The following is a 12785-nucleotide window of genomic DNA, read 5'->3' as shown; positions in this document are numbered from 1 at the left end:
TCTACCTACATGCATAAGAAGTCAAAAGTAGCTTATAGGTTTTGAATGTATCAACACATGGATACATTAGTAATTTTATTCAAGATTAAGAAAAATGCAATAATAATAGTAAAATAATTATTCTTTATTAATCCTCAACAAACACCACAGTAAATTTTCATCCCATTCTATGTTTACGTTTCCTGTGAAAGTTAGCTCTGTGTGCTTGAAGTTTGAGATTTCTGAAAAGAAAATATAAAATTATAATAATTTATTTCATTAGATTAATTTTGGTCTTTTGGCTAAATATTTGCTTTGTTCAAATTCACTTTAAAAAAATATGTAGGTACCTACCTAAAATCTTCAAAAATCTATTAAAAGTATCAGCATTTCGTATCACACTCGCAATATATATATCAACATATTTGTTTCTGCTATGGAAATAATCAAAAACTGATATCAAGGGTTGTATTATTGATGGATCATACACAATGTCAGCCCCAAGGATAATGTCTGGTCTCAAGTTCTGCAGAGTTTCAGTATCATTCCAATCTAGTTTTATCACACCTGAAAATATTATAATATAAAATAAAATATGTGTACCTACTTAATATTGTATTCTATGCATTGTTCATCTATCATTGTCTATTTTTTGCCATGGTTACTACAAGGTATATTCAGATTTTAATAAATTTTAGCAGTATGGCAGTACCTACCTATATCTTTTTGTTTATTCTTATAAATGGTTAGCTCATTGTTGTGCTCAGATCTTGACTCAGGAAAATTTATTAGAATATTATTATTTATTGTTTGTAATACATCAGCATGGAAGTCTGACATCAGCAGAGATTTCACATCACAGTGCTTTGCTATGGTTATACCAGTAAAGCCAACACCAGAACCGAGTTCAAGTACTGATTTATTTAAAAATATTTTTTTGTTACACAGAGCCCAATCAGATAACATAAATGCTGCCTGAAAAAAAAATCAGTGTGAGCTATATACCTATTACTTCAATTTGTAAAAGTAACAATGGCAAAAGTAGTGAAGTGTATCAGAACTATCAGATTTAAAAAGCAAGATACCTATACCAGTACCTCCCATGTCCGCAAACCAGTAGTACCATTTAAGACCATATTTTTTGTTTCCCTTATTGTCACTATATTATCCAAACTATTGTCTATTAAGTAATGACGATAGCTGAAACTATCTTCGTTGTTTTCCATTATGGAACATAAAAATTCATAAACATCATCATGCACTTCTTGTTCTGGCTCTAAATATTCTATTAACTTTTTAAAAAATAATCTGCTAAATTTTGGACTACCAGGATATTTTTTAAAAAGAGAACTATGAATTGTCTGCTTCAGAAACTTTTCTTGCATTTCCCAAGTCATAGCTTTGCAATATTCTCCCTGAAACAAAAAAAGACTTAAAAATATGGTAGGTAGACTTACCAAGCAGGAAGGTAAAATGAAATATTATTTTTTTTGATTTCCCAAAGTATTATCTTAAAGCAATTTATACAGTAAACATTATTTAAGTTATTATATAAATTATACATCGATGAAATTATCTTACTTTAAGATCCGGCAGATACCCTTTGAAAAATGATTTCACTAGGGTTTCAAATGTCATATCATCAATATTGTAATTTTCTATCATGTTTAAAATGTAATAGACGTATTTTGTGATAAAACACTTAAATGAAACTTAAAAATGAGTTTACTATTATTATTTGTTAAATTATTGTTTAAAATTATTTTTAGAGATTTTAGGTTAGGCACTGCTGTAAAAGAGAGGAAAGAGGAGTTTGCAAAGAGTATGTAATCACTACGGGAGTTTGGGAGAAATGCATCACAAATGCATTTTCGATTTTCGAAGATTTGAAATTTGAATATTGTTGACGTAGCTAGGTTAAACATGGGTTAAACTTATACCTATGACTTATACTCTTTGGTACTATTACTAGCCATTTAGGATGGGGCGTCGTGTTACGCGACTCGCGTCAATCAGATCATTCACTCTTTTATGCATTAATTATATTATTCTGGTTTTGAAAAAAATATTGTAATTTTGATAAATAATTTGTTCTCTAAAGTGGGTTAGCGGCTATATTGTTTTATTCTATCCTTTAATAACTATCTTTTCATGATAGAATTGCTCGAGGTCTGTCATGTCTTATATGTGCTTCAGGCCTAACATCTTTTACTAATCTGTTACCATTGCAATAGTTTTGTCTATGGTTAGTTAATTTGACATTGACACAATTACAAATTCTTAGGTTAGAAATCAAAACTTAGGTACTGGTCTGAGGTTAGAAATAAACCGAAATTATAAAACGTTTTATTTTATATTTTTTAACATAACTGTGTTAATAATTAGGAACTGGCCTAATGTCTGACGATAAACCTAATGTTCAACCGCAAAATGGAGAAAATAGTGGACCCAAAAATGAACAAAGTACCAATGAAAATACAGAAGCCTGGGGTTATGATTTGTATCCAGAAAGGAGAGGGATATTTAAACCAAAAATTTCCAATATATTATTAGGTAGGGAAGGCAAAGAAGGTATAGAGAAAGCGAAATGTGAGAAACATGTGTATGACTGTGTTAAAAATAGTGAGTATCTAGCATTAAAAATATATTCAGAATTTTTTCTCTTGTTTTATTGTTAACTAGGTAGCTAGCTGTTAGCCGCGACATTTCCTTTCGAATTCCGGTTTGCTAGTGTAATCTAATGTTTTTCCATCATATAAATTACCTATTTCCAGTAGGTATACAAAATCTCTGTGTATTTCATCACAATAATTTGTAGTTAGTACCTATTTAATTGTAACAAATGTAAATAGTTTTAAATAGATAGACAAACACACGTTTTATACCTTTCTTATGTTATTGTGGCAAATTTTTAGTTATTATTTATTTTTATTTCTCATGTACCAAAATTGTACTTACAAGGTAATAATAATAAATTTAAGTTGGATTGAGAAATGCTTATCTCTAAACAGAGATTTCTTCCAGCTTCCCGTTCAATATTTTATCTGAAAGTCTAAAACAATATTACGATAACAGACAGATGGCAGTAGAATAAGATTATACTTTGGTTATTATATTATGTTTCATGGTTGTTTTTCATTTCAGGTTCAATAGTTAAAGTAATGATGGCTGCACTCAGAAGCTCTGGTTGGTTAGTTTATGGAAATTATTATTTATATTAGTACTGGTGCTTATGAAAAGTTTAATGAGATTTATTTTACAGCCCTGTTGATATTCGGAGACATATCTCATGCGAGGTCTGTGATTATTCTGTCAGTGGAGGTTATGATCCCCAGTTGAACCAGGTAAAGATTTAATTATTAAACTTGCACCAAAAACTTTTTATTTTTATTTTTTTTATTCTATTTATTATTAATTTTATTTTTATTTTAAAGGGCCTTTTATAGGTGTCCTATGGTGTGCCAGCTCCATCAACAATCTAAAATCTTGGTACAATCTAAATTAAAATTAAACTAGGTATATACCTAAAACTACAACAATTTGAGAGAATCACTAACAAATTTATTAACTTTCATTGCCGAAACGCTCAAAGGTTTGTTTAAAATACAGTTGAAAATAACAATATTCCTAAAATTTAAATTTAGTTCACACATTAGTGTTTCTCTCAAATTGTGATTCCGAACACATGCCAGTAGCAAGTGTGAGACATCATCTACGTTACCACTTACTTCACAATTGGGAGAATCCCTTCACCAACAAGTTAAAAACTAAAATATAAATTGTAAACATTGAAAGGATATGAACAAAAACAACTTAGTAATCTCCTTGACTTCTGCTAGAAATCCTAGAATGTAAGAACAAAGGATCTTAGAAAACATTTATAAATGGAAATTAAAAAAAAAATACTAATATACTAATTATTATTATTATTTATTTCTAATAGATTGGTCCAGAATTTGGTACCTCAGGGACAGATAGGCTTCTTTTTGTCTTGGCATTTCAGAGTTTCCGCAGGATTTTAATAAACCTAAATCCATGATGTTGGACAAAGTTACTGGCTACTTCATAATATTATAATATTGTATGAAGGTCTTCCCAGTTGAAGTAAATTTTATTTTAAATTTCAGATAGTTGTTTGTCAAAATGTATCAACAAGAAAGGGTATGGTACAAGGAGTGCTAGCCCACGAGATGATCCACATGTTCGACTACTGCCGCAACAATCTAGACTTCAAAAATATGGAGCATTTAGCTTGTACCGAGATTCGGGCTGCCAACCTCACTCATTGCTCATTCACTAGCGCCTGGTCACAGGGGGATGCGTCTTGGACCAAGATTAAACAAGCACATCAAGTATGTTTATTTCTTTATCCCCTCCACTTTTAATATGGGTAACTTTAAGTCAAGAGGCTGCATTATCACTTGCCAGCAGATCTGATTGCAGCTAAGTGCTAGTCTATAAAAAAAAGCTAGTTCATAAAAAAAATTCAGCCCCCTATTTTACCCCCTTAAGGGTTGTATATTCAAAAATCTTTTTTTAGCAGATGCCTACTGTATAATCGCTATCTGCATGGCAAAAAGCCTGATCCGTCCAGTAATTTGAGCTGGGTGTGATTGATCAGTCAGTCAGTTGCCTTTTCCTTTTATATATTAAATATTTAGGCTAGTTGAAGCACCCTAGCTTTGCACAAGTATAATTTACTTTTCTTCCCTAATCGTCATCATTTCAAAGTATATACCATCATCGAGCTACTCCCTACTGAGGATGGATCTCTTCTCAGATCAAGAAGGTTTACACATCTTCAAGAACATTATAGAAAACTCTCAATGGAGCTTAACTCAAGATGATTTCCATCTTCATTAAAGCTTGACATACTAACTCCGAAAACTTAATGATCAGACTCCAGACTATCCACTTTAACCACTAGCCTATCACCACTTTTAACATAGCTTTTCTTAGCTGAATAAAAAAAGGCTTCTTTAAGTGTTATTGTAACATTTACAATAAAAAAAATTACTAATGAAACAAAAGCTCAACCCGTAAAGGAGTGGACTGAAAACCGAAAGGTAGACGGTTCAAACCCCGCCCGTTGCACTATTGTCGTACCTACTCCTAGCACAAGCCTGATGCTTAATTGGAGAGGAAAGGGGAATATTAGTCATTTAACACGGCTAATATTCTTTTTTTTTTTTTAAAAAAAAGACCAAGAATGTATTTTTGTAATTTTACATTTATTCTGATAGCTCCCTTCCTGCTCGCACTCTAATTAATGCCTTTTGTTTAAGGATTGTGTCAAAACCAAAACCTTGTACTCAGTATTGGCTGTGCGTCAGATTGGCAAGATAGAAGCAGTAGATATAATAGAGAAAGTCTTTCCAAAGTGTTACAAGGACTTAGAACCAATAGGGAGACGAATAAGGAGAAATTCAGAAGACATGGACCGAGCATACCGGGAAGCTTCATATTATGGATATGTATAAACTTAAAAAACAAACCACGGGTGAAATAAATCTCAGATCTATTATTATACTGGATGGAGTAAAAGCTTCAAAATGTTAATCAATTTTTTAGTATGGCAAATACAACACATCACTTTTATCAATATAACATTATAACAAAACTATATTAGTTACATGTAAGTCTGTAAATTGATAAGATAATTGTTAAAAACATACGAAATGATGATTCTGGATATTTTCTGCCTCTGTTCATTCTGTACACATGACATATTTCAGTTATTCCCAAATATCTAACCAGATTAATAAAATTTATTAATATTTAACTTAAATAACAATGCAGTGTCTAACTAGAACGTTCTGATTGACTTCAGTCAAACATTGAGATTCAGTTTGGCTTGGACAAGTTATAGCTCCATCCAGTGTAATTTTGATTGATCCGAGGAGAGTCCGAAATTGCGTCTTAGTTTAGTATTTTGATGTAATTGTTGACTCCATCAAAAAAATGAGACGTTTTTGGGTCTATGTGACAAAGTTAGTGCTATTAGAATTAGGTGTGAAAATATTATTGTAGATAGTCACAGTATGTAGATATGTATGTATTGTTAAAATGTAGTTATATATTAATTGCAGTAAGTATAATATTATAGTATCAATAAAAGAGGTATTTAATTATTTAAAATAATGTCTTTTATTTCAAATATTTACATTTATTATAAGTATTGACTAATTAAATTAAAATCAAAATTTCAATACTGGACCATAACAGTTTTGTAAAAGTTATACTTATAATATTTTAATATAATTTTAAGTACAATCAAAAGGCATGTTTTATTCAATAGTTTTATTAAAAAGGCACAAATTGATTATTTAGCTATCCATTTTTTTGATTTACCACAAGATGTTTCAATAAAGTGGTTAATAAATAATATTTTTACGCCATGTGGTACCCGTGAATCTCAAGCCGTAAAAAAATATTTAAAATACTTATTAAAAAATGGCATGACTATAACATTCAGAGCCAATATAAAATTTATGATTTTATTCTTTCAAGAAAAATCTCAATAATTTTGATTTTGTGCATATATCTTTTTGTGCTTTAATATGACTGGTTCTACAGCAAATATAAAGCAACAATGAATATAACAAATCGAACCTTATTCTAATTTATTGCTAATTATAATAGTGACTAGAAAATTTACAACTAGTCATGTCTAAATACTTAACATATCTTCATTATACTTAGTTATAGCCGAAATTAATATAATAATCAATCTATCTCTCGATAAGTTTCTTAGCAACATTGTTATTTATCGAGGTCACAAAGAAAATAATTTTTGACAAATATCAACGTTGCTAAGTACCTTAATTTAACAGATTAGGTCCGGATTTGACCTCAGCGGATCGGAGGATGTGTTACGTACTTACTACGTAGATGACGTGAAAAATTATTACGTCATCTTTCAAAAATCTGATTGGTCCATTGTACACATCCCCTCTCCGCTCCACTTATAGGTTAGGTCTGGGCGTTATAGGTAGCAGCCATGGTAGGAGTAGTGCACTATTGTAACGATGTAATACATACTTGTACAATACCTGACCTTTAGAAAGAGATAGCGGTTGCGTAGAGCGTTGTCTCTGTCATTGAGACCGACAAAACGTCACATGGGTATGAGTGACAGAGACAACGCTCTACAAAGCCGAAATCTCATTCTAAATGTACAATATTTCTTGCCGGCCACTGTACAGTCCAGTCGGTTTTTGAATTTCAGTCGTAGTTCCAACTAAATTTATAGCTATGTAACGGGAAACTTATGAAGCTTTTAATAAGCTAACTCGTCTTTTTCACGACCCTAACAAAATATTCCAAAAAGCGTCAAGTAGAGAACCACAATTATTATTACTTGTCCAACTGAGTTTTACTAACTCAGCAACGGATTATGCAACTCACCTGCATTTTATATTTTAAGAAAGCTTCAACATAAATGTTCCTCGAAAAAATGTAGTTAAATCTTCAACTATATATATTTTTAGTATAATATATTTTAGCTTCTGTAATTATCTTTTTTATTACATTGTATCTGTTTTAATAAAATAGTCATTGCACGATCTCTTTGGTGAAAATCTTAGGTTAGGTTAAAATTGTACATAATATTATATTCACTGAAATTTTCGTCACTGTCCTTTATAAGGGATTAACAGACAGAGCCTTTTTTTTTGTCGCGAGGAAAATCCGTCATAACAGAGAGCCCTGTGCTAACTTCTTTCCGTGGATAGACTATAGTTAGCCTAGTCACAAAAACCTTTTAATTTTATCTATTAATACGTGGCATAAGGCACAATAATAAAGGCGTGTTTGTTACCTACTGAAGTCTGATCCCATTACAGTCCCGAGCAAAACGACATACCTTTAGAGAATGTTGTTTTGCAGACTAGACCGTGAATTTCAGCCGCAAAGCCAAGCAAGGGTTACAAAAAGCATAACATACCTAACTACTAACGCCTACGATTTTTGGGCCTTCACTTTTTGAACCCTGGCACAGTGGTGAACACTGGTCTTATAAATCTGAGTTCCCGGGTTCTACTCTCGGCTGAGGCAATTTACGAACTGCTTATAAAGAGGTGCCGTGTCGCCTATCGGTTTAGCGTTCTGGTACGATGCCTCGTAGAAACAAAATAGGTAGTATCGAGTTGAACAAAAATATCATCCTACCTCTCACAGGTTAGCCCGCTTCCATCTCATCATTCAAGATCGCAGTCGAAGGCTATTATTATTTGTCATTGAATAAAAAAAAGTTCTAATACCGTATTGAACCAAGTTTGTAAAAATTCTTTTCATAAAGCAACTTCAAACACTCTTGATAGCTTAGTGGTTAAGACGTCCGCCTCTTGTTCGGGAGGTTGAGAGTTCGATCCCGGCCACGCACCTCTAACTTTTCCGAGTAAAGTAGGTACGTTTTAAGCGGTTATTTTGTTTTATTTGTCATGGAACCGGCCACAGAATTACACAATTAATATCACTTGCTTTAATGGTGAAGGAAAACATCGTGAGGAAACCTACATACCTGTGAGTTCTCCATTAATATCTACCTAGATAGATACTGGAGAGGTAGATAGGACCTTATGACTTTCATAGACTTGCTTATGTTTGCGGATATAAATATCTCAATTATACCTATACATATTTTTTGTTTATTTTACAAAATAATTCTTACGTGTTTCGTCATCTAATCTATGCCTACACTTGATATTAGAAGAGGACGGAAAAAGTTTAATTTAATTTGGCTACCCATAAAATATAATGTTAAAAAGATATTTAAGTACTTAATTATTTATTATGGTATTGCCACTATGAGGATATGATTAATGATATCTTTCTACAAAATATTTCGCTTTGCAATTAGTAAACCGAACTTTAACAAAATAATTAGATACGCCATACTATCATATTATTATTTACATTAAGTATAATATTATAAATAACTGTTTAAATTCCATGTTTTGGAGCCATAAAAAAGAAAAAGACATGTGCCTACCTAAGTAATTTTTCTTTAGGGCTTCAAACATAACAAAAAGCTTAAGATACCTTATTCGTTGTAAATAAACTATCCTACTTATAATATGTCGTATTTTCAAAAAGTTTTAACACTAATAAACATTTAAACTCCTTAACAAAACAACTTCGCGTTATAGTTAATTATTATCATAATTTAAACTTAATAATTAAATTTATGCATCAATAAACAAAATTAACACTTTATTTATATAACTAGCGACTTAGCTATAATATTACTTATATACAATTGAAACTAATAAAATTATCTGTGAAACAACACAAAAGTCAATCGTGCATTGCTCGATGCGCTTCACTAAGATATGTAGTCCAGTAGATTATTGTGAAAAGAAGAAAACATAAAGGGAACACCATTAGGGCATATCGGTCCAGAGCCCCGTGCTGGGCGCCACAGAACATGACCCCATGGTCAACCTTTGCTGCGAACCTTGTCAAGAAACTGTCCGACGCGTCTCCTGGCATGTCCAATATCGGCGAGTCCTAAAAACAAATATTTATTCACAAAAACTTCAAAAAAATACCATACTAGGTAGGTACATCTCCTAAAGTCCTACTTCAAAGAGATATTGGCATATAATTCCTAAGAAACTGAGCATAATTCCTATTATGCGTAGAATATTATTTTCGCACTTCAAATTACCAAGCATTGGGCATTCTGTACCTATTAATTTTCTGGAAGTTATATGCCGATAGTCTATCAAAGATTCACAAGCATCTACTAGCTTGAACAACATACCATGTGCAATGCGATGAAAGCATTGGTGTAGTAATTTCTAATCGGAAAGCAGTTATAAATAATAATATCCATAGCTATGGACATCGATAACTTTAGTGCCACCATTGGTAATTGAGGGAATTTTTACCAGCCATAAAACCACCACACATTTTGTAGGATTAATAAACTTTAAAGTCGCTTTGCCTTCTTTCCGATAATACTTCTACTCGATACTCTAATTCGTGTTGTTAAACAATTAGACCAAACTGATGCACAATACTTTAGGGATTTTTCTAAGGACGTGTTTCTAGCAATAGGGTTCAACAACAATAATCGTACCGCCTATATTTACTTTGGAGTTCTACGAGGGTTCAAATTGTTCTCGAAAACTATTCGACAACTGAATTACGAGGTGTCAGGTACTCCTTATACAATAGCGTGAGTAGTGACACACAGTGCTGTGTTCTCTCAGCAATTTTACCTTACTAACTGTTCTCGTCTCACATCCGACTTTATTGTCCCTTCGAAGCCTTCTCTCCGAAGAGGTTAACTAAAAATGTTTTGCCTATTTTAAAACTTCACTTCTTTATATCTACTTACGTGATACAGCAACATTTATTTGTGGTGGTGGTGATAATGCAGCGCAATAATCATACAATGCACACAAAAACACTGATTATGCCCAAACACAACATATTTCTATAGTTTTCAGCTAATTTTAGTAAGTAAATCGATGTGAGTAGGTAGATACCTAAATCTGGAGTTCCCTTTTCCATTATTCAAACGTTAAATATTCTTACTGTCTGAATCTACTAGTGTATTGTGTCTTTGAAATTTAATTGTGAAAACACTCAAATATTTACCCTTTGTATCGTTTGATGTGAGAATTGTTGTTTTAGCCCCTCATCTTCTAAGCTTAGTTGTGGCGAGAAAGCACCACCCTGTGGCGTCCCGGTTGCCGGTGTACTTAACCTCTGCGAATTTGATATGACTGAGGTTATTAGAGTTGAATTATATTAATATGAATATTATGAGGTAAATGCCTCCATATTATCCTAACTCAGGTAGGTACCTACGTATGGTTTTTAGATAATTTTTATTGTGGCATCCGTTTCAATTTTGGCTAAGCCTAGTTGATGAATAAAATTCAAGTTTGCTGATATAGTTGTAATTAGATCAAGTTAATACTTAGAACATGCTAGAAGAAGAATGTAAGAATTACTACAACAACAATAACAATTTGGTAAAACAATCATAATAACTATACTTAGTTAATTATAATAATTTATCTTCTGTCTATATTTTTAGGAAATAGAATTCAAAAAATTTTAGCGACTCAGAAATCTTACGTCATCAAAAAGTTATATAGCTAATAATATAGGCATGCAGCTAATTAATATAATGACAATAACAAACAGCAAAGAAACATCGATACTGGCGCGCAAAATGTATTTGATACGAGTATAACAACTATACCTGAGAATGATTGATATGTAGTGGTGGAGCGAGCTGGGCCGCGGAGGCCGCTCGCCGCAGGTCCTGCCGCCGGCGACTCCAGCTCTTGTCGTATCGGATGCCGAATAGCACCACGAAGTACTCCAGTAGAGCCAGGAACACGAATATCGTGCATGAGATCAGCCACACCTCGATGCATTTAAGCTCCAACGCGTCTGGAGAGTTCGAGCTGGAACCAATTAAGCAGAAAATAAATACATAACATATTGTACAAAGTATTTTAGAAGTTGTAGTATTAGGTAGTTGTTTCTCTATGTGATCTAATCAGAAATGAGAACATCCGCAGTTGAATTAATTTATCCAAAGAGGACATCCGACATCAACAGAGTAACCGACAGAAATAAGAAAGCTCATAATGACTCAGTCGGCGATGGAGAGATCTATGCTTGGAATTTCTCTACGTGATCAGATCATTAATGAAAATATCCGTAGTTGAAACAAAATAACCAACATAGACATTAACGGCCGCATTCACAAACGTTACTATGAGGTCTCACAGTAAGCTCGAACGCATAGTGTAGGTTCCACCAATCAGATCATTGTAAATTGACGTGATACAATCATCTGATTGGTGGAACGGACACTGTGCGTTCGAGCGCACTATGAGACCTCATAGTAACGTTTGTGAATACGGGTGTAAGTGAGCTCAGAGTTACTCAGCGGGCAATGGAAAGAGCAATGCTTGGAGTTTCTCTATTGGACTATATTTACGTCATAGCACAAGTTATAACCCTAATTTAAGTCGAAAATATAATATACAAACCTGACAGTATCGAACATGGTGACGAGTGAAAGTAGAGTAGTCACCAGTAGGACCATACGACCCGGCACGATCTCAGGGATCACGCAGAAGCTACCCCAAGATATGATGACGAAGAGAGATGAAGGCAAATAGCTTTCGAGGAGGTAACCTCGTAGTTCACGGGAAAGCTTGATTTGTAGTCTTGCTGCTGAATGTTCACCTGGGGACAAAACCAATTAACTAAGTAGGTACTGATGGGCCCTTAGTCCAAGAAGTCACGAAAGCTTAGATTGGGGTATTGAGTTGCTATGATAGCTCTCATGGTTCTGATCTACTTTTAAACGATATTGTGGTTAACTGACGCCCGTAACTTCGTTCGCGTGGATATAGGTTTTTTAAAAATCCCATGAAAACTCATTGATTTTCCGGAATAAAAAGTAGCCTATGTGTTAATCCAAAATATAATAATCTATTTCAATTCCTTTCAGCCAAATCCGTCCAGTAGTTTTTGCGTGAAAGAGTAACAAACATACACACATACCTACACACATACTTTATAATATTAGTGTGATTAAGTTTGTTGTGGACTTTTTCTCAAATGTGGCCTTTTTCTGCCTCATTCATTTGTTATTTGATCATCATTCAACAAAGTTTGTAAAAATAAATATTTGAATATGAATTTGGATCAATTTTGTTAACACTGTTAAAATTATGGACTTACACGTGCCTACACATCGATCTAGATTATCTTACATAATAACAAATTCAATTAACTTTGAAGTCATTAGATATTATTATTGGCTT

The 12785-nt window shown here is 32.9% G+C and overlaps 3 protein-coding genes across 11 annotated transcripts in view; 1 reads left to right on the top strand and 2 right to left on the bottom strand.

Moving 5' to 3' along the window:
- The window catches only part of LOC123881211 (gamma-aminobutyric acid receptor subunit delta-like), a 41986-nt gene that overhangs the window by 8435 nt on the left and 20766 nt on the right, over nt 1–12785 (bottom strand). The window contains exons 7-13 of one of the 9 annotated variants that reach the window (XM_045929897.1): nt 12003–12201; nt 11201–11408; nt 10588–10698; nt 10206–10274; nt 9272–9489; nt 9181–9190; nt 7221–7231 (exon numbers count right to left, since the gene is read on the bottom strand). In XM_045929897.1, the coding sequence (XP_045785853.1) occupies nt 9277–9489; nt 10206–10274; nt 10588–10698; nt 11201–11408; nt 12003–12201 (800 nt within the window). In that variant the 3' untranslated portion in view covers nt 7221–7231; nt 9181–9190; nt 9272–9276. Of the gene's footprint in view, nt 1–7220; nt 9490–10205; nt 10275–10587; nt 10699–11200; nt 11409–12002; nt 12202–12785 lie in introns of those variants that run through there. The other 8 variants (XM_045929898.1, XM_045929901.1, XM_045929905.1 and 5 more) reach the window with 8 other exon arrangements.
- On the bottom strand, nt 104–1918 carry LOC123881216 (protein-lysine N-methyltransferase EEF2KMT). Its single transcript, XM_045929911.1, has 5 exons — nt 1561–1918; nt 1077–1394; nt 696–954; nt 334–546; nt 104–221 (listed from the first exon to the last, which is right to left on the bottom strand). The coding sequence occupies exons 1-5, from the start codon at nt 1642–1644 to the stop codon at nt 118–120; spliced, it is 978 nt and encodes a 325-aa protein (XP_045785867.1). The 5' UTR covers nt 1645–1918; the 3' UTR covers nt 104–117.
- Nucleotides 2259–6114, top strand: LOC123881220 (mitochondrial inner membrane protease ATP23 homolog). Its single transcript, XM_045929917.1, has 5 exons — nt 2259–2601; nt 3124–3169; nt 3242–3323; nt 4107–4331; nt 5265–6114. The coding sequence occupies exons 1-5, from the start codon at nt 2376–2378 to the stop codon at nt 5457–5459; spliced, it is 774 nt and encodes a 257-aa protein (XP_045785873.1). The 5' UTR covers nt 2259–2375; the 3' UTR covers nt 5460–6114.

The sequence above is a fragment of the Maniola jurtina genome, chromosome 3 (genome assembly GCF_905333055.1).
Source record: "Maniola jurtina chromosome 3, ilManJurt1.1, whole genome shotgun sequence".
In the NCBI taxonomy this organism is placed as follows: domain Eukaryota; kingdom Metazoa; phylum Arthropoda; class Insecta; order Lepidoptera; family Nymphalidae; genus Maniola; species Maniola jurtina.
The sequence above is the reverse complement of the archived record's forward strand: the minus strand, read 5'-3'. Positions and strand labels throughout refer to the sequence as shown.

Excerpts from the sequence above, each read along its gene's own strand:
- LOC123881220 (XM_045929917.1), top strand. The coding sequence starts at position 2,376 with ATGTCTGACGATAAACCTAATGTTCAACCGCAAAATGGAGAAAATAGT. Across the intron at positions 2,602-3,123 it reads GTATGACTGTGTTAAAAATA|GTTCAATAGTTAAAGTAATG; the intron begins GTGAGTATCTAG and ends TTTTCATTTCAG. Across the intron at positions 3,324-4,106 it reads ATGATCCCCAGTTGAACCAG|ATAGTTGTTTGTCAAAATGT; the intron begins GTAAAGATTTAA and ends TTTAAATTTCAG.
- LOC123881216 (XM_045929911.1), bottom strand. The coding sequence starts at position 1,644 with ATGATAGAAAATTACAATATTGATGATATGACATTTGAAACCCTAGTG. Across the intron at positions 955-1,076 it reads CTGGTTTGCGGACATGGGAG|GCAGCATTTATGTTATCTGA; the intron begins GTACTGGTATAG and ends TTTTTTTTTCAG. Across the intron at positions 222-333 it reads TAGATTTTTGAAGATTTTAG|AAATCTCAAACTTCAAGCAC; the intron begins GTAGGTACCTAC and ends TTTTCTTTTCAG.